This window comes from Ursus arctos, unplaced genomic scaffold, assembly GCF_023065955.2.
Source record: "Ursus arctos isolate Adak ecotype North America unplaced genomic scaffold, UrsArc2.0 scaffold_2, whole genome shotgun sequence".
In the NCBI taxonomy this organism is placed as follows: domain Eukaryota; kingdom Metazoa; phylum Chordata; class Mammalia; order Carnivora; family Ursidae; genus Ursus; species Ursus arctos.
The window spans coordinates 77,662,981-77,681,345 of NW_026622874.1; the positions used below are offsets into that span (position 1 = coordinate 77,662,981).

Genomic DNA, 18,365 nt, shown 5'->3' on the forward strand with positions numbered 1-18,365 from the left:
AAAAATGTATCTTTTAGGTCTGACCTTGTATGTGCAACTACGAGATCAAGATGACGTACCATGCTGTTCTTGTTCAGTACTGAACCTTCAAAACCTGATACGGGACTTTGAATATTCTAGTATTGAATGGATGAGGGATAAAGAAATGGACAGATGGATAAAAAGATGGATGGATGGATGGTTGGATGGACACATGGGGGGTGAATGGATGGATGAACAGATGGATGGATGGATGGATGGATGGATGAAAAGAGATACATGGACGGGTAAATGGATGGATGGAAGGATGAACTGATGAACAGATGTTTGTATATATGGATGGATGGATACATGGATGAACAGATGGATGGATGAACAGATGGATGGATGGATGGATGGATGGATGGATGGATTGATGGATGGAAGGAAGATTCTGCAGAAATAAATGGCGAGTGTAGAAATCATTTCACATGCAAAACTGAACAACAAGTGCGTCGTTACCTGTTCTTTTGTCTGCGCTTTCTGCACTACATCCCGCCCGACTTTGATACGTGGGGTCAGGATAGACCTGGTGAAATCTGTCACATTAATTCCCATGAGGTGGCAAACTTTCTGAGCAGCTGGATGGAAGAAAAAGTACACTTAATAAAGTGTATTACAAAAGAGAAGGCTTAGGAAGGAAGGCACATCACATGGGACATTTGTGATCTGTGTATACCTTGGATATTTTTCGAGAAATGGAGCATGATGGTAGTGAACATTGCATGAAAGCCTCCTGAAAACTGCTGTCATTGGTGACCTCATCCCCACTGTTTTGCTAAGAGTGGGATGGAGGTATGCCCTAAGTGGGGGCTTAGGGTCAGGCAGTTCTAGACTCAAGTTCTCGCACCTTTCCCACTTCCTAACTACGTGATTTTGGAAAAGTCTTTTCTCGGCTCATAAAAAGAATGGGGCATCTGGTACCTTGTGGGGTTGTCAACATGATTAAGTGAGGTAAGGCACAGGCCAACTACCAATAAAGATGTGTCCCACTGTGCCAAGATCTGTGTTGCATCATTATTTGTGGTGGGAAAATACTGGAAACGACTTAAATGTCCATTAATATGGAAACGAACAAATACATCACAGTATTTTCACAAGATGAGTACCCAAGAGTAGGTAAAGGAACGACTCTCGTTTTCTCTCTCTCTCTAGACCAATGGCTCTCAACTGGGGATGATTTTGCCCCTTCAGGACATTTGGCAATGATCAGAGACATTTTTGGTTGTCACACTAGGGGGCGCTATTGTTGAGAAACCAGGATCCAGACAACGGTGAGTCTAGAGAAAAACTGCAGAATGACGCCTCCAGTGTGACATCACTCATGTAAACTAAAGTCACACTCACAAAGCAACAGCATATATTCAGATACATGCGTGTGAAAGCATAAAAATGCAATGGGAGGGGGACAGAGTTGCGGTTGCCTGGAAGCATGAGGAGGAGAATGGGAGCCTGCTGGGAGGACAAGGTGACGTCAAGTCAATGTCGGCTACTCGGTTTCATTTGAAAGACAAAGCAGTATGAGAACACATTCACAAATGTCGATTCTGGATGGTGGACCCTTGTTATATTATTGCATTTCTGCGTTTTAAACCTTTTCCTCAAAAGAAAATAATCGTCGTCCACCAGGACTGCTTCCTCCACGCGAAGGCTAGTGGTGCCTGATGGTCTGCACGCGTGTGGTGGACGATACATGGTGTGGTTTTAGGGTTTTGCCCCATCTCTTTGTGAGGGGGGCCTCTGGGTTTGTCTTTCCCTGAAGTTTTCTCCTTGGTGAGAGAAGCCCTTTCACGTGCCGTATTTTGGAGTGTACCACGTGAGAGACAAAGGGCAGGTGCAATGGAGGGTAAGCTCCAGGGAGCTCGCAAAAGCAGCACAACATACGGCCTGGGCCGGTGGCTTGGAGACCGTAGGTGGACAAGCCGGGACTTAAGTTATGCTTTTGGCTCAGCCACCCACATGCATGGGGGTAACCACGCAATCTTTCCATAACACCAAACACTGCTGATTTGTAGGTAAGGCCGTCAAATTTAGAAAAAAAAAAAAAAATACAGGATGCTTAGTTAAGCCAGAATCTCACATAAACCACCAACGTTTACAAATTATAATTAGGTCCCAAATATTGCATAAACCATAAGATGATATATATCTTGTAATAAAAATATTTGTTGTTTATCTGAAATTCAGGTTTAACTGGGCATCTTATACTTCATCTGGAAACTAATTGCAAAGAAACTTGAGCTCTGTCTCCCCAGCAAGACCGTCTGTGTCATGAGGAAGGGGGATTGTACCCGCTCAAAAATATTTGTTTAACAAAACAGATGATGGGGGCGGGATTAGAATTGAAGCTCCCTAAGGATCCTTCCTGTCTGATCTGAAACTGTTAGTTCCCCTCCCCCCCGCCACGCTGTTTCAAGAACTTCCCACTGTAGGCTCTTGGGCAGTAAAAAGTCTAAAACAGACAGAAGTCAGTGAAAACAAGTTACCTCAGCTCTTGTTAATAGCCCCATCCAAAAACAACCAACGGCTTCACGTGGCCCTCTTGCCATCACAGAAGTTGTCAATTATTGAGAAAAGACAAAAAGCACCTGTGTTATCTGGCATGGACGCCTGGTCTGTGTTTCTTTCCTTCTTGAAGACAATATTTCCAAGCTGCAGGACAGATGACACCACCTTCAGTATGGCTGGGGTGAGAAGAGAAGAGCGGGTAAGACAGACGTCAACACCAAGGTGCTTTGGAGGTTAAGTCTAAAATCTATCAGGGACCTTAGAGCCAACCTATGTCTTTTTCCCAAAAAGACTCAGCTTTGAGCTCCTAAGTCTAGAAGAAAGGCAAACTAACCTAACTTCCTGCTACCATGGTAGAAAACCTGGCTGGGGATAGCAGGATATGTTCAGATGATTGCCAAAAATCTTGTGTTATAAGGGAACACTGTGCAGCAGGGGTTGGACCAACCCATGGACAAAACTACAGCCCGTGGACCAACTCCGGCCCACTGTCTGCCATTGTAAATAAAGTTTTATTGGAACACAGCCACAATCATTCATTTATATATTATTAGCAGCTGTTTGATGCTACAAGGGCAGAGTTGAACAGTTGCAACAGAGATCGTATGACCCACAGAGTATTTACTCTCTGTATTTACAGAAAATGTTTGTTAACCCTACTGTAGAGCAAGGAGAATGAATGATTTATAACCACAACCAATGAAACTGTTGTATCTCACAAATGCTGAACAAAAGACACCAAATGCAAACAAGAACATAACTACGCAAGTCTACTTAGAGAAAGTTCAAGAACAGGAAAAACTATGCTGTTAGAAGTCGGGATAATGGCTATCCTTGATTGGGGGAAACTACTAGAAGGGCTATGGGAAGCTTCCAGGGGGCTGTTGGTGCTCTCTTAGTTGAAATGGGTGCAAGGAGCACAGGTGTGTTCAGTCTATAAAAATTAATCAAACTGTGCACTTAACGATACGCACAGTTTTCTAAAATGTAAGTTATACGTCAATAAAAGATATTGAAAGAGCAAAAAACAAAACAAAGCAAAACAACAATCCCTGTGCTTCTTAATATCGTCTGGCTGAGCGTACAAGATGCTCATGCTAGGATCCAGAAGGGGGAGATTTTTTTCCTACTTGTTACCTAGGTGTCCTCAGATAAAACAATGTGTTCCTAGACCCATGGAACCCTTCTGACTCCATACTCAGCCATGCTACTGTTAAAACGGCTCCTACGTCTGAAATCCCCACAAGACCTTGAGTTACTGGAGAGTGGGGGAATGACCTATCATCTCTGTATTCTCGAAGCCTACTTCAGGGTCCAGACACACATGGGGAGGGAGGGAAGATGGATGGAGGATGAAGGATGGATGGATGGATGGATGGATGGAAGGAAGGAAGGATGGATGGAAGATGGTGGATGGATGGATGGATGGAAGAGAGGAAGATGGGTGAATCAATGAATAGATCAATAGATGGCTGAGCTGATCAGTGGATTGATGAAGGGATGGACATATTGATGGGTGGACATATTGATGGGTGGACAGATAGATGAATGGAGGATGGAAAGACAGATGACTAATTAATGCAAACGCTTGCCTTTAGTTTAACACAGATTCAAATCCCCCAGGGTTCTGGCTTCCAAGAGAAATCACTGTGTTCTGGGAACAAAGCCTGAGATCCCAGCCTTCTCATTCCTCAGGCCAAACTCGGGGTGACAGCCCTTCGCAACAGCTCTCCTCACACCTCAAGGACCCTGGCCCAGCTCAGGAGGAGGAAGGCCCCGTTACTGACCACCCACCCATCTGCTCCCACTCACGACTGCAGACACCCTTCCTCCCCAAATGACCTACAGCTTCTCTTGATGGGAAACAACTAAGGCAGCTCCCTTTAACAATACCAGACGGGCTTTGTAAACTGTTAAGTGCTGTGCTAATAGTTTTTAAACTCCAAGTTTAGACTAAGGATTGCTGCAATGCCTACAGAGCCCAGGGAAGCGGTCTAACTCAGGGGGTCTCAATCTTGGCACTACTGAAATTTGGGATCAGATAAATCTTTGGTGTGGGGGGGCTGCCCCGTGCCTGCCTGCAGGATGGTCTCTGACCACTAGGTGTCAGGAGTGTTCCCTCTCCTGAGTTGTGAGACCCAAAAATGTCCCCTGGGGGGGCCAACTTCCCACCCCACCCCCAGGTCTGTGTCCCATGGCGCATCAGTCACCACACACACTTGTCTTAACGCTCACTCTGCGTTCCATCCACCCTGCTATTCACTTAACATTTTTCTATACATTCGCTTACTTCTCTCTCCTGAGCTTACTTTACTAGGAAACTGTATGGTAAGTGAAAGATCAGCTTCCCTTGCCATGGAAAAAGATGGCAACTACGAAAATAAATACAGGGAAAAGGAACAATATTATCAAATTCTAGTAAGACGCTGGGCCCGGGGGTCTGCTCTTTGTGGTGAAAGGGGGGATGAGCAAGGACCAGAGAGGGGGGCTGAGGACCTAGTGGGTGCCAAGCTGCTACTCTCTCCTTGAAAGTCATCAGAATTGAAAAGGTGCAGAGAAAGGACCAACATCCCGCAGTGGGATTCCACAGCACTGATAAGGACACCAGTCCGCATTTTAGGATACACTGGCCTCCTTCTAGCCTTGATTTCCATATCTTGGTTCTGACACCGATTTTTGAAAGGGTTTAAAGGACAAAAACCACCTTTCCACAGACAAAAATGGAACACAGTGAATCACACAATGGGGCTTGGGAGTTCCTGAGCTGGAGAAGGAGTCCAGCTCCACCAGCAACATGCTGTATGTCCTTGGGCGAATTCCTTCACTTCTCTGTGCCTCAGTTTTCTCATTGGCAAATTGGGGGTAACAATGGCCACATCGCTGGGTTCTTTTGATATTAAATAATGCATATAAAGCACTTAGCATATTGCTTTGTCACCTGATATCTTCACTTTAAATATATTAGAAGTATTTCCACAAGTCCATGTTTAGAAAGCAATTTAGAAAGCAATCCTTTTCTGGGGCGCCTGGGTGGCCCAGTCGTTAAGTGTCTGCCTTCGGCTCAGGGCGTGATCCCGGCGCTGTGGGATTGAGCCCCACATCAGGCTCCTCTGCTATGAGCCTGCTTCTTCCTCTCCCACTCCCCCTGCTTGTGTTCCCTCTCGCTGGCTGTCTCTATCTCTGTCGAATAAATAAATAAAATCTTTAAAAAAAAAAAAAAAGGAAGCAATCCTTTTCTTCCTTAAGGCTGAATAATAATTGAATAAATCCTCACTGATCAACATTTTAGATTGTTCTGGTTTTTTATTACTTAATACGGGACATTTTGGTACCTTTTTTTTTTTTTTAAAGAGGCATTAGCAAATGCCTGGCATACAGCAAGTACTTTGTGTGTGTGTGTGTGTGTGTGTGTGTGTGTGTGTGTGTGTGTTTAAGGCAAAGATTAGAAGCAAAAATGACTCGTGTCCCAAATAAAATAAATCATTCTAGGAGAGCCATTCAGGAAGGGATGCTGTTAACATTGGATTCTGCTGCGGGGCTCTGGCCAAAATCCACAAACACCACCCATTTGTCCACTGACCCACGGAGCCTGCTTTTTCTGGGCCCCCAGTTATCTCGAGGGAAGTTGCCCCTCCCTCTATGCTGTATTTCAGCAACCACAGCACTATTCTGGGGTTCCAAAGGGGTGTGGGCGTGGGAAGGAAGAAAAATTTTCCACAACCGTGTCCTCATGTTCCCAAAAGAGATTAACCTCGAACACTGGGGCACGTCTAACCCAGGACAAGTATTTCTTGAAGCACAGTGTGGAAACCAAGATTATCTCTTTGAGCTTTCTTGGTCTCAGAATCAAATGTGTTTCTTGGTCATTGGTTGGTGACATGGATCAACATGGGTCTATCACCAGAATGCACTTTCCAGGAAGAGCCCAAGTAAACCAGCACCCCCGCCCACCCTGTGCCCATATGTTCTTGAGGAGGCCAACATACTCTCTATCTCCAGCCCCAAAATGGAACAGAGACCATCACATAAGCCACTCAGAGCTTTCCGTAAGCCCGGATCACTGTGGATAACTCAGGAATATGCACATCAACCTAAGCCGACCAGTAAGAGTCCATGAGACTTCATTCAGGGACCCAGGCGGGGAATCCAATCTGTTCTGCTGGACATAAGCCCAAAGGATGCAAGGGCTGGAGCTGCAGCAGCTTTTCTGCTGCCAAGAAACTGCAGCCCACCTAAAGACAATATTGCTCAGAGATTAAGTTCTAGACACATCCTTTGAGCCCACAGAACCCATTGTACCTGAAACCCATATCCCTGAACTTTCCAGCTCTGCAAGTGGATCGTTTTCCTTTTCACTTAAGCCAATCTGGGTTGGTTGTAACTGAAAGAGCCTAACATATGAAGCCACTTTTCTAAAACACCAATAAGCCACCTAAGGTAATATTTATTTTCCTTCTTTTCTTCTTCTTTGTATTTGTGTATTTTTTTTTTTTTTTTGAGGGAGTTGAGGGAATCCAGCAAGCAGAAATCTGTCACTAATTCTGGTGGTCCTGAGAGCACGACTCTAGGTCCCCTCACCAGCACCCAGTGTGAAGACTTACACAGCTGCTCCTCCTCAGTGAAGCCCATGATCGCCATGGCCTCCACTGTTTCCTGGAACATCTCGTCATCCTGGGCGGCCGGGATGGGCACGAAGCCGTTGGAGAGGAATGTGTAGTTGTTGAAGCCCTCCAAAAGCAAGTCATCTAGAAGGAGAGGAAGATAGGGTGGTGGTCACGAGGAGGGACTTTGAACATGAGAGGCAGGAGCCTGGCGAAGGGTCTGGGCCATCCTAAGTTCATTCCCTTTTCTGAGACTTGTACAGTTTAAAACTTCCTTCTGCTCCATCACACAGAAGTCATCAGCAGCCACCACTGGCCTCATACAGCGGTGCAGGTTGTGCACTGCCCCAAGGTCCCTGGCAGCTGAAACCTAGCCTTGGCTCCACCTGCTAAGCCACGTCTCCCGACACAGGGTTGCATCTAGCCCGAGGAAGGGAAGCCTTTATCTCAACTGCCCCCAAACACCCTGCCTTTTAGAGCAAAGCTGCCTGAAGAGTTAGATCAGTTTTTATCCATCCACTTATGAAACTGGGTCGCATCATTAATGCACATGAATTTTAAAAATCAATTACTACCAAAAGGTTTATAATAAAAACACCATTCCCTGTCCACCTTTTTTCCAGTTCCTTCCTTACCCTATAGTACTGTTTTTATCTCTTTTAGCTGTTCCTTCTGGTACTTACCACTATCTCTCTATTTAACAGCTTAATATAAATTACACATAACATAAATTACACATTATATACTCTATGTCATATATCATATAGGCTTATATAAATTATAATGTTATGTTTATATATCATCTATATTTAGCTATTTCTGGATATTTCAAAATGAGATATTATCTATTGATCCCCTGCATTGGTGGATAAAGATTTAGCTCTCTTGTCCAATCTAGTCTTCTGGTTGTTTTTATAAATAAAGTTTTATTGGAACACAGACACTCCCATTTCCTTGTCTCTTTTCTATGGCAGCTTTCATGCTACAGGGGCAGGCAGACTGGAGTAGCTGCCACAGAAACCGTATGGTCCCCCAAACCTAAAATATTTACTATCTGGCCCTTCAGCAAAAACATTTGCCAACTCCTTGTTTATATCAGGAGACATGGTTCTCTGTAAAGCAGTATTCTGTGGTTACATTTTATGGCTGTTCTTGATTTCAGCTCTGGGGGCTTATTCAGCACCCCTCCCCTAAATTTATAATTGCTTCTCTTTTTCTTGTACTATTTGCTTTTAGCACACCCGCCAATACATCAAGTGTCCTCTTCTAGATCAATCTTTAATGAAGCTGGATTTGATTATGGTTTTGGAGAGAAGTCAATGAGATATTTTTCTTTTTGAACAAAGGTCTTTTATGGGTCAAGTCACTTGGAAGGTGCCTGAGGTGAAACTGACCCAAGACACCAGTTAACTCCAGCCTTTGGATTAGTCACGATGCCAGATTAAAGTCACAAGGATTTGGGTCTTGGCCAAAATTTCATTATCCAGACTCTGGGTAAATTTACAAATGTTTGATCCTCTCAAAAAGCCTTACCTCTTTCCAGATCTATCATCAAGAATAAAAATAGCCCCTAGGAATTTCAGTAGTTAGCCTTATCCTTGCCCAATTTCTGGAAGACTAGAGACAGAGCACAAAACTGGAACCCAGATCACCAAACAAGCAAACTGTTGACTTTGGTTTCAAAGAGAAAAAGAGATATACACATTTCTCCCTGGGCCACCTCATAATGTCCTGCACTGTAACTGACAATTTGCCTAATTTCCAGTGTACAACATCAGCATCTCCCTGCCTTTTATCCAAAATTTCTCCACCGCAGCCCCTATTGTATGCTCCAGACCGCCCAACATCAGAATTAAACAGTGAATGAGGTCGCCCCCTCGCGGCAGAATGTCGCAATACACTTCATCACAGCGAAGTTACCAGCAGTGCAGACATCCCTTCGCTAAGTTTGTTAAGCAAAATGACTAACCCCAGGCCCCAAAAGTGATGGGAAGCAAAGTTTGTATTGCTCTCATAAAATTTTAGTCTTAAAAGAATTACTAGAATTTACACTATACTATGTATATATTCCTTTTTTTCAGCTATGTGATTTGTGTATTCTTTTGAGAGTTAGCAAATTACTGTAGGTACAGAACATATAATTTCCCACTGGAATCTCATATACAGTATATTGTATTTGCAGGAAAAAATATTTTCCCTACTGGTGACAGATGTGAACTACACTGATGGTAGTGTTCACTTTGCAATATATACAAATACAGAATCGTTATGTGGTATACCTGAAACTACTATGTTATACATTAGTTATACCTCCATAAAAATATTTTTTCCCAGGAAGCCTGGGTGGCTCAGTTGGTTAAGCATCTGACTCTTGATTTCAGCTCAAGTCATGATCTCAGGGTCCCCGCACCCGGCTCCGCACACAGCGGGGAGTCTTTGAGATTCTTTCTCTCTCCCTCTGCCCTTCCCCCTACTCGTGCATGGTCTCTCTAAATAAATAAAATCTTTAAAAAGATATTTTTTCCCTGCTCCAAGGGTGAGAAAACTATAGCATACCACCTACTTTGTAAATAAAGTTTTATTGTAACATCATGGGCTTATAATTTGCCTATGGCTGCTTTTGCATTACAATGGCAGAGCTGAGTACTTGGGACAAAACCCCCTTGCCAGCAAAACGCCTAAAAGATTTATTATCCAGACCTTTACAGATCGTCTGTTGACCCCTGACCTACAAAGGCCACTTAAGTTTGCTTTCAAAACATGTATAATGAAAAGTGCTTAGTTCTTCCCTTCCAAATTCCTTACGAAACTGCCTCTTACATACTTCCAAGTTTTTTTATTTTTTTTAAAGACTTTATTTATTTGACAGAGAGAGAGAGAGAGACAGCCAGTGAGAGAGGGAACACAAGCAGGGGGAGTGGGAGAGAAAGAAGCAGGCTCCCAGCAGAGCAGGGAGCCCAATGTGGGGCTCGATCCCAGAACTCTGGGATCAGGTCCTGGGCTGAAGGCAGACGCTATACGACTGAGCCACCCAGGCGCCCCACTTCCAAGCTTTATAAACCGGCAAATATTGCATTTGTCCTTCTCCCTTCCTGGAAGGCAGACTGTGTCCAATTGGACTTGATTAGTCGTCTAACATCTAATTAGATTACTGTCAGCTGTGTCACATAGCAGGTGCTCAGTAAATGTGGCTTGAACAAAAACCACACTCACTGAAGAGATGATGACTCATACACCTGCCCCCCAAAGACAGTTATTCCCCTGATAGCACCTGAGGCTCTGGTTTAATAGCCAACCTATTAACCCTGGATCATGATGAGTGGGATGGCTGAACCACCCCCCCACCCCCCGTGATGCGTCCTCACAGGTCACTTACTTTTCATCTTGTCCTTGGCTCCAGCAATCAGGTAATAGAAGATATGGAACGTCCTCTCATCTCTGGCTTGGCGAATCGCCCGTGACTTCTCTAGCAGATCTGGTTTGAGGGGGGAGTTAAGAATTCTAGGGGTACCACAGGTGTTCCCCTTGCCAGAACCTACCTTCTTCCCCCATCCCTGTCTCACCAACCGCAGATCTCATTTAAGCCTTATGAACTATACGAGGAAGTAAAGGCAAATATTATTTGCATTTTCAACATGGGGAAGGAGAGGCTCAGGGAAGGAAGTCATTTTCCAAGAGCACACAGCTAGCAGGTGGCAAAGCCACATCTGTGGTGGCCAAAAGCACCCTGGCTGAGGGGCTGGGGTTCAACTAGCCTCAGGATGTGAACATACCCCTAATTCATCTAAGGCGAGAGCCCATTCCGCTGCGGGGCGGCACAGAGACACAGGGGTACCGGATTGGTAGGGGGAGGGCACATGTGTGGCTGGGCTGTTGTCCCAGGTGGATTTCTTCATCCCTAAGTGTGCTGTGGCAGGACGTTAGGGCAGGCCCACCTGTGCCCCGCAAACGTGGCAGCGCTGGCCTTCCTAGGGCCCTCAGACCGCCTGGCCCTTGCCTCAGCTGTCCCAGCCTCTTTCCAACTGTGGATCCTTAGCAGGCTTGTTAAAGTCCAGGGGGCCAGCCCACCCTTGAGCTCTGAGCCTGCAGGTCTGGGGCAGAGCCCACGGCCCGTATTTCTAACAAGCTCGCAGGTGATGCGGGTGTTGCTGGCCACACTACGTACTTTGCCAGCCACGGATCTAAAGGGCAGAAGCTGAGGCCACAGGGAGGGGTCTCTGCCTGGGACTTGCCATGAACATACGAAATGAACAGCTGAGAAGTATGTGCAGGGGTCTGAGAATGGGCTGTAGGACAGAATCTTCCCTGGGTGGGCAGGCCATGCAGCCCCAAGATCGTGGGGGTCTCAGCCCATAGCGGGCAACTGGTCTCAGAGCGGCCGGGCTGGTTGGGGGCCTGGGGCCTGCTTCCTCCGAAACAAACAGGAGGCTGTTCCTTTATGTCTAAAGAATCAGAATTCCACTGGCCCGCCAGTGCCCAAGGCCTGCTCGTCAGCCTCCCAGCAGAAGCTCCGGCCACGGCCGGGTCCTCTGCAAAGACAGCATCCCCACATCCCCAAGTTGGGCTGGAATTAAATGAGATACTGTGTGCCAAGGGCCCAGGCTGGTGTCCAGCACACAGCACCCCTGCATTAGGCTAATGATCAAAATCCGGAAGTTCTGCAATCTTTTTTCCCAACTCTTGAGCCGGAAGAGGTTCAGAGTTTGCTAGATTTTGGAGAGACCACTGAGGATACCCTATACGAGTGTCATAGGACACTCTCAATGGTGCCAAGGGAGCCCACGGTTACTCCCGCGGCAAAGGACATCCCTGTTCTCCTAAGGGGACTAGAGAGATTACAAACAGGCTCTTGGGGGCTCGGCAGGTTTAACCATCAGCTGAGTTTCGGTTTTAGAAGTTACTGGAGTTCAGAATTTGTGGACCTGTATTGTCAGAGGCCTTGAGGGCAAAAACCACCCTGCGTGGTTGGACACAGTGTAATCCAGGGGCCCTGGGGGCACAGGAAAGAAATGTTCCTCCCCCAGGGCCTCAGCTGTTAGCGTTTTGCCCGTTTCCATATAGTCACGTAGAGCCTGGTTCTTCTGTGTGAATTTAAGGAGCTAACATTTGCTGCGGTACTGTTATCACTCCCATTTCACCGACGAGGCACAGAGAGGTTGAGTAATTAGCCCAAGGTCACACAGCTAAGGAGGGGTCAACCCAGAATCAAACGCAGGCTGTTTGGGGCTCACGTTTGTGTGACCACCACACCTCAGTGCCTGCTGTCAAGAGACAACGGCCTCAGGGCAGATCTGTTCTGGAAAGAACCCAAGAGCCTGGGGAGAGAGGGGCCGCTCGGCCACCTCTCTGGGGCCTCTCAGGCTTGGGGCAGGAGGTGGGTTGGGGGGCAGGTCCCGTGTGACCGAGGCTCAGCAAAGGATACACGTCTCAATGTTGGCTCCCACGATGTAACCGGTGACGTCGAAGTTGATGCGGATGAATTTGCCCTGCCAACAGGAAAACACATTCATGGGGGTCTCCCCAGCCTCAGCCCCTCACCCCCGCACTGCAGGCAAGTGGAGAGAGAGATGTCCAGGGGCAACTGGAGATCTTGGGGGGACAGAGAGAGTTTCTTGCAAACACCCAGAACCTCACAGGTCAGCATGTCAGAAAGAACCACCATCTGCTGAGCTGGGATGATTCCGGGCCTGAGAGCCACAGAGGAACTTATAAAACATTCGTGAAACAATTTCATTTGGCTCTTGCAATGCTCCTCAGCTGGTCACGGTCATCCCCATTTTAAAGGTGAGGAAACTGAGGCTGAGAGAGGCAGTATGAGCCGCCCAATGGGCCAGTGCTCCTAAGAGGTAGAGCCATGGTGAGGACAAGTTTTGGGGCTGGAGGGCTCCCTCCCTGCCCCCTGCTCAGAAGCATGCTGGCCCCGCCACGCTCCTCCAGGCTCAAGGTCACCCAGCTGGGAATCAAGCCTCCTCTTTGGGACACGGAACCACATCTTCGTGTGATTGACCACCCGCTTTCAGGGCTCTCCTGCCCCCGTGAGGCTCAAGTGAGAAAGGGAGCCCCTTGGAGTCTGGGGAAGTGTGTGTGGGAAGGTGGCACCTTCTGCCTCATTGACCTTCACCTCCCAACTAGACCTCACGGAGGCTGGAACCGCTTCTGATTTGTTTGCTACAATCCTGTGAGCCTGGCTCAGGGTCTGGTCTACAGCAGGTGCTTAATAAAAACTGAGCAAAGGAAAAAGCAAGAGGATGGTGCATATAACAGTTTATGAATGATCATACACAGTAGGTGCCTAATAAATACTTGCTGGAGGATGTATGTGCCTAGTACATAGTGGGTGCTCAATTCGTGTTTTGCTGAGTAAATGAGTATTAAGTGTTTGGCACCTACTAGGTGCTCCATAAGTATTTATCGAATAAATGTCAAATGCCTAACAGGTGCTTAGTATACAGCAGATGCTCAATGGACATCTATTGAGTGAATAGTGAATGAAGGAATGAATGAATGAAGGGATGTGTGGCAGGAGCCCTGGCAGCCCTGTAAGGTCACGACAGGACTGAAGATACAGAGCACAGTGCTGTCGAGGGACACACGTCCAGCCGTTCCGGTTCAGGCTCCCTGCACATGCAGAGTCTGCGTTCCCAGGCAGGAGAGGACACCACAGGCGTTTTGCTACTTACGAATCGTGAAGAGTTGTCGTTCTTGACCGTTTTGGCATTGCCAAAAGCCTCCAGAATCGGGTTTGCTTGCAGAAGCTGCTTTTCCAGCTCACCCTAAAATTCATTCACATCTAGTTAGTGGAGAAAGTAACCCAGGTAGTGACAGTTCTGCCCTAGACGAGGGCATCCCAAAACTCTGCCCTTAGCCTACAGGTCCTCTCCTATCTCCTACCCTGTTTGAGATTGCAATGCTAATGTCCAGATGTACTCAAGGATTTCAGAACAGAAGCAACCAGCCGGGCTCTCTGACAGCTAGGACATCTGTTCCCTAGAAAGGCCTCTTTCTGACAAGGGTTTGCTCATCTATCCAACATCGTTTCACTGAGAACCACTTCACAATGTTGAGGATGTCATTTATATCGTAATGAATTGTGCTCCCTGGAGCTGTGCAGTGCACAACCTGCGCTGCTGTCTATGGCAGTCCCGCTGCTGCTCACGGTTAACAAGCAGCTGTCCTCAAGCTAAGCACTACAATCCTTCTCCTGACGGTTTGTGTGATTTTTTTTTTTTTTTAATGTTGCACGTTTTCTTCTCGGGACTAGTTTTCTGAAGTCTTTATGGAAGACAAAATAAGGAATGCACAAAACCCACCGGGAATACTCTTAACCGACTGCAAACAAAGCTTCAAAGCAGGTTGCCTGAGCTCCATTCATCAGGTTAAAAGCAGCTGAGACTGTACACAGCCCACCGGCCCCCTCTGAGGGGGCTCCTGTGCACAAACGCGGTCATGTGATTAATCATGGCAGGAAAAGGGCCAACGAGGTAAGTCATGCCAGGAAAGCGATGAGCTGCTTCTGCCCAGCCCCAAAACATGGCGTTGCAGACTGGCCCAGTGGCCTCCCCTGGGAAGTGCTGGACCTCAGGTTTCCTCCTTGTTCCCTCTTGAATTCCCTGTCCCTTTCCCCAGGGCAGCAGGGCAGGGCTAAAAAGAAGCTGGGGACAGTTCTAGAAGGGAGTGCAAGCGCACAGCTCTCCCCTTGTGCCTCTGTCCTCCAGGAGGGCATTACGGGTAGCTGTCCCTAAAGGGGACAGGAAGCTGCTACTTATTTCTGTGTCTGTGCCTCCCCAGGCCCTGCTCCTCTGCAGCTCCCCAAAGATGAAATGAAGGTGTCACCTCTGTGAAAATCCCGGGCCCAAGAAGAATCCCCATAACAGGGACCTGCGGGAATGTGCAAGGAGGGCAAAGGGCTTCCCTTGGCTGGTGGGAAGGAGGCTAAAGGGATTACTTCTGTCGACACAAACTTGGGGTACCAATATCCCCCAAAAAAGGTTCCCTTTCTAGAATGGGAATTCCAGCTGATGGGACCAAAAGACCTTCTCAGGAGAGCTGTAAACCTGGACATCTGGTCCCAAGCACTCATTGTTTGGATGATGAGACTGGGGCTCAAAGAAGTTAAGTGACTTGGCCAGGGTCACACAGAAGCAGATCCCAAAGAAGAATCCTGATTCTCCTTCTGATCCACCCATGGACATGGCCTCCCAGGGTCTCACTAAGATGCACTGAGTGTGATCCTAGCACATGCTAGGACCTCTGAGGATCTCTTGCAGAATGCGACCCATACGCCAGCCCCCACCCCCCCAAGCTCTGCGTTAGAGATGAGTTTACATCTGCGGAGGTCCAGGCAGGACCCCGTTGGGTGTTGCATAGCTGGGGCCTTACCATGCCACCAAAGCTAGTGCATCGCAAACTCCAAGTCTCCTGTTTCCGGAGCCTTGGGTCAAGCAACCGGCATGCAAAGACAGACACGCACTGCACACACATGCACGAGGACACACCAGTGCGCAGGGGACAGGGCTCAGGGGAGAAACGTAGGGATGATGGCAGGGAGGAGGGAGGGAGGCAGGCCACAGCAGTGCCATTAACTGTCAATCAAGCCAGGGAAGCTTCAGGGCCAGAGTGTCCTAAAACGCTCAACCAGGTGGGACAGACGTTTCTAGGGCGGTCCAGTCGGGGGTACCGGTGGTGGATGCATTGGGGGGAATGGCGGGGGGGGGGGGGATTCACTCTGAACTGGGGAATTCCATTCCAGGCTGGAGGACAACCTGGAACATTCCAATGGGGGTCCCGGGGCTGGCTCATGGGCCCCCACACCATGCGCTGGCCTCGGACCCCCCAGCCGGACGGTACTTTGGTGAGCTGGTCGGTTTGGGCTGTGAAAACTCGGGGCCCCCGCCTCTTCTACCATCAGCGACGGGACTCAGTGGTGCAACAGGGGCATGCAGTTCTAAGTACACTCCGTGCCTCCCGTACACACCAGGAAAACACTCCCAGTTACTCACGTAGGCAAGAGCTGGGCCTTGCTGTGGTTGAACAACACAGTATAAAACAAACGTCAGTGTCATTCCAATCGCGCGCACGTCCGGGGCTGGAGAATTAGGATTGCAATCCCCCCCCCCAAGACAGCCTGGATTCCCCAAGGTAATTGGGCAGCGGGGCAGGGGGGGGGACTCTCCTTTGATTCCTGTCCTTTGCCGTTTTGCTCGTTCCTTTTAAGAATTTCTCAGGGACTCAGATATTTCAAAAGTTTTTCCCACTGCGGGGGCCAAGGTGGGCTCTTTGACACGTGATCAATGAGATACCATCCGAGTCGGGCTTGCAGGGGCAGAGAAAGAAGTGTCCGGCCCATCCTAGGCCCTTGGTAGAGATCAGTCACGATTAAGTATTATTATGTCTTATGTTGACTATTACAGGGAAAGAAGAGGCAGCGGGAAGCAACGTTTAACGGCCGTGTAAACTTAACCTAGGATTATGTGTTCCTACACACCGGGCCAGAGACAGCGTGGAAATGCTGGATTTCCTGCATTCGTTGGAGGGAGGAGGGTTGGAGCCACGGGCGCCGCCCGCCCCAGACAAGCTGTCTCTGGGACGGCTCCGGAGCCCTCTGAGAGGTCTAGACAGCAAGATCCCCGAGCTGTCTTCAGGCTTCCACGCTGCCATCTCCCCAGCCCCAGACCTTCCGACAGAGACGCTGGCAAGTCCTTCAAGCAGCCCCACTGCGTGTCCCCTCCTCTGGGACAGATGAGGTAGGGCTAAGACGGAGGAGGAGGAAGAGAGGGATGGACCCCAGGAGGGATGAGTCTAGAAACTTGCTTTTCTTTTCCTTCCAAGCCCTCAGACTGCATCAGCGTGGGTTTATCTATATGACTATTTGACAGTGATCTCTCACCGTCTGGAAGCCCGGGGAATTGAAGGACAGCATCGCTCGGACTCACAGCTGGGCCCCATCCCATGTCACCCCGCACACAGGTGATGCTCGGTCACTGCACTGGACCAAAGCTCATAGCTGAGTGACACTGATATTCCCGTCCCCTGGGGTCCCAGTCAGAGGGGCACATGGAGGAGTGACAGGTGTGTCTCAGTTCTAGGGAGTTTATAGAGACCCACTGACAGGGTGATTCTCAATCAGGGTGCCCTAGAGGACACCTGGCGGTCCTACAGACGCGTTTGGCTGTCACAGCTGGGTAGTGGAGTTGCTATGAGCATCTTGTGCGGGAAAGGCCCGGATGCTGCTAAAATCCTACACTGCATAAGGCAGCCCCACCACAGAATTCTCTGGTCCGAAATGACAGCGGCACCACTATTGGGAAGCCCTGACTGAAGCAAGACTCCTCCCTGTGGCAGGAGAGGGCCCGTCCCACGTCATGAAACAGGACCCCTCAGGATGATGATCCCGCCTGAGGCGGACTGAAAGGGCTCACCCAGCTGGAAAAAGACCCCTCCTATGAGTTGTCGGGCAAGGGGCCCGTGAAACATGGACCCGGGCCTCCCAGTGGAGCCCAGAGACCCGTGCACTATGGCTCGGCCACTGACAAGAGCTGCACTCACCGTGATGCTCGTGTCCTTCTTGCCCTTGTGGGAGGAGGCCACCACGGCCAGGTACTGGATGACTTTCTTGGTGTTTTCCGTTTTCCCGGCTCCGGACTCCCCCCTGAAAGACACGGGAACAGTGAGCCACTGGAAAGAAGCCTACCCTCTTTCTACAGTTCCAGGCCCTTTGCCAGGTAGGGCAAGTTAGGCTCCCAGAGGGGAAGCGACTCATCCAAGGTCATGCCACTGGCACAGAGCTACACGGGGCCACACACGCTAGCCGCCACCTCAGTGTACGGCGCAGGAAAGGATTCAGATGAAAAGAGTAAAAGAGAAAAACTGACTTTTCCTACCAAGGTCCAAACTTAGGTTTATTTGGAGTTATCTACTTTTTGTTTAAGATACTTTATTGTTTTTAGGCCAGTTTCAGGTTCACAGCAAGGTGAGCTGAAAGAACACTGAGTTCCTCTATCCCCCGTCCCTCAACGTGTACAGCCTCCCCCACGACCAGCCCCTCCCCCACCAGAGTGGTGCATTTGTTATCATCGAGGAACATATGCTGACATATCATCACCCACAGTCCACAGTTTAAACCAGGGTTCACGCTTGGTGCTGGACTTTCTATGGGTTTGGACACACATAACATGACATGAATCCATCATTATAGTACCACACAGAATAGTTTCTCTGCAAGTCATCTACTTTTAAGAC

The 18,365-nt window shown here is 48.4% G+C and overlaps 1 protein-coding gene across 4 annotated transcripts in view; it reads right to left on the minus strand.

Annotated features, from left to right (window-relative positions):
* Positions 1-18,365, minus strand: part of MYH11 (myosin heavy chain 11) — a 113,599-nt gene that overhangs the window by 36,818 nt on the left and 58,416 nt on the right. For 3 of the 4 annotated variants that reach the window (XM_026520263.4, XM_026520265.4, XM_048224812.2), the window contains exons 5-12: positions 17,673-17,775; positions 16,127-16,147; positions 13,808-13,900; positions 12,550-12,613; positions 10,504-10,602; positions 7,128-7,271; positions 2,607-2,702; positions 481-599 (exon numbers count right to left, since the gene is read on the minus strand). In XM_026520263.4, coding sequence (XP_026376048.1) covers positions 481-599; positions 2,607-2,702; positions 7,128-7,271; positions 10,504-10,602; positions 12,550-12,613; positions 13,808-13,900; positions 16,127-16,147; positions 17,673-17,775 — 739 coding nt within the window. The remainder of the gene's footprint in view (positions 1-480; positions 600-2,606; positions 2,703-7,127; positions 7,272-10,503; positions 10,603-12,549; positions 12,614-13,807; positions 13,901-16,126; positions 16,148-17,672; positions 17,776-18,365) is intronic. The other variant, XM_026520264.4, reaches the window with a different exon arrangement.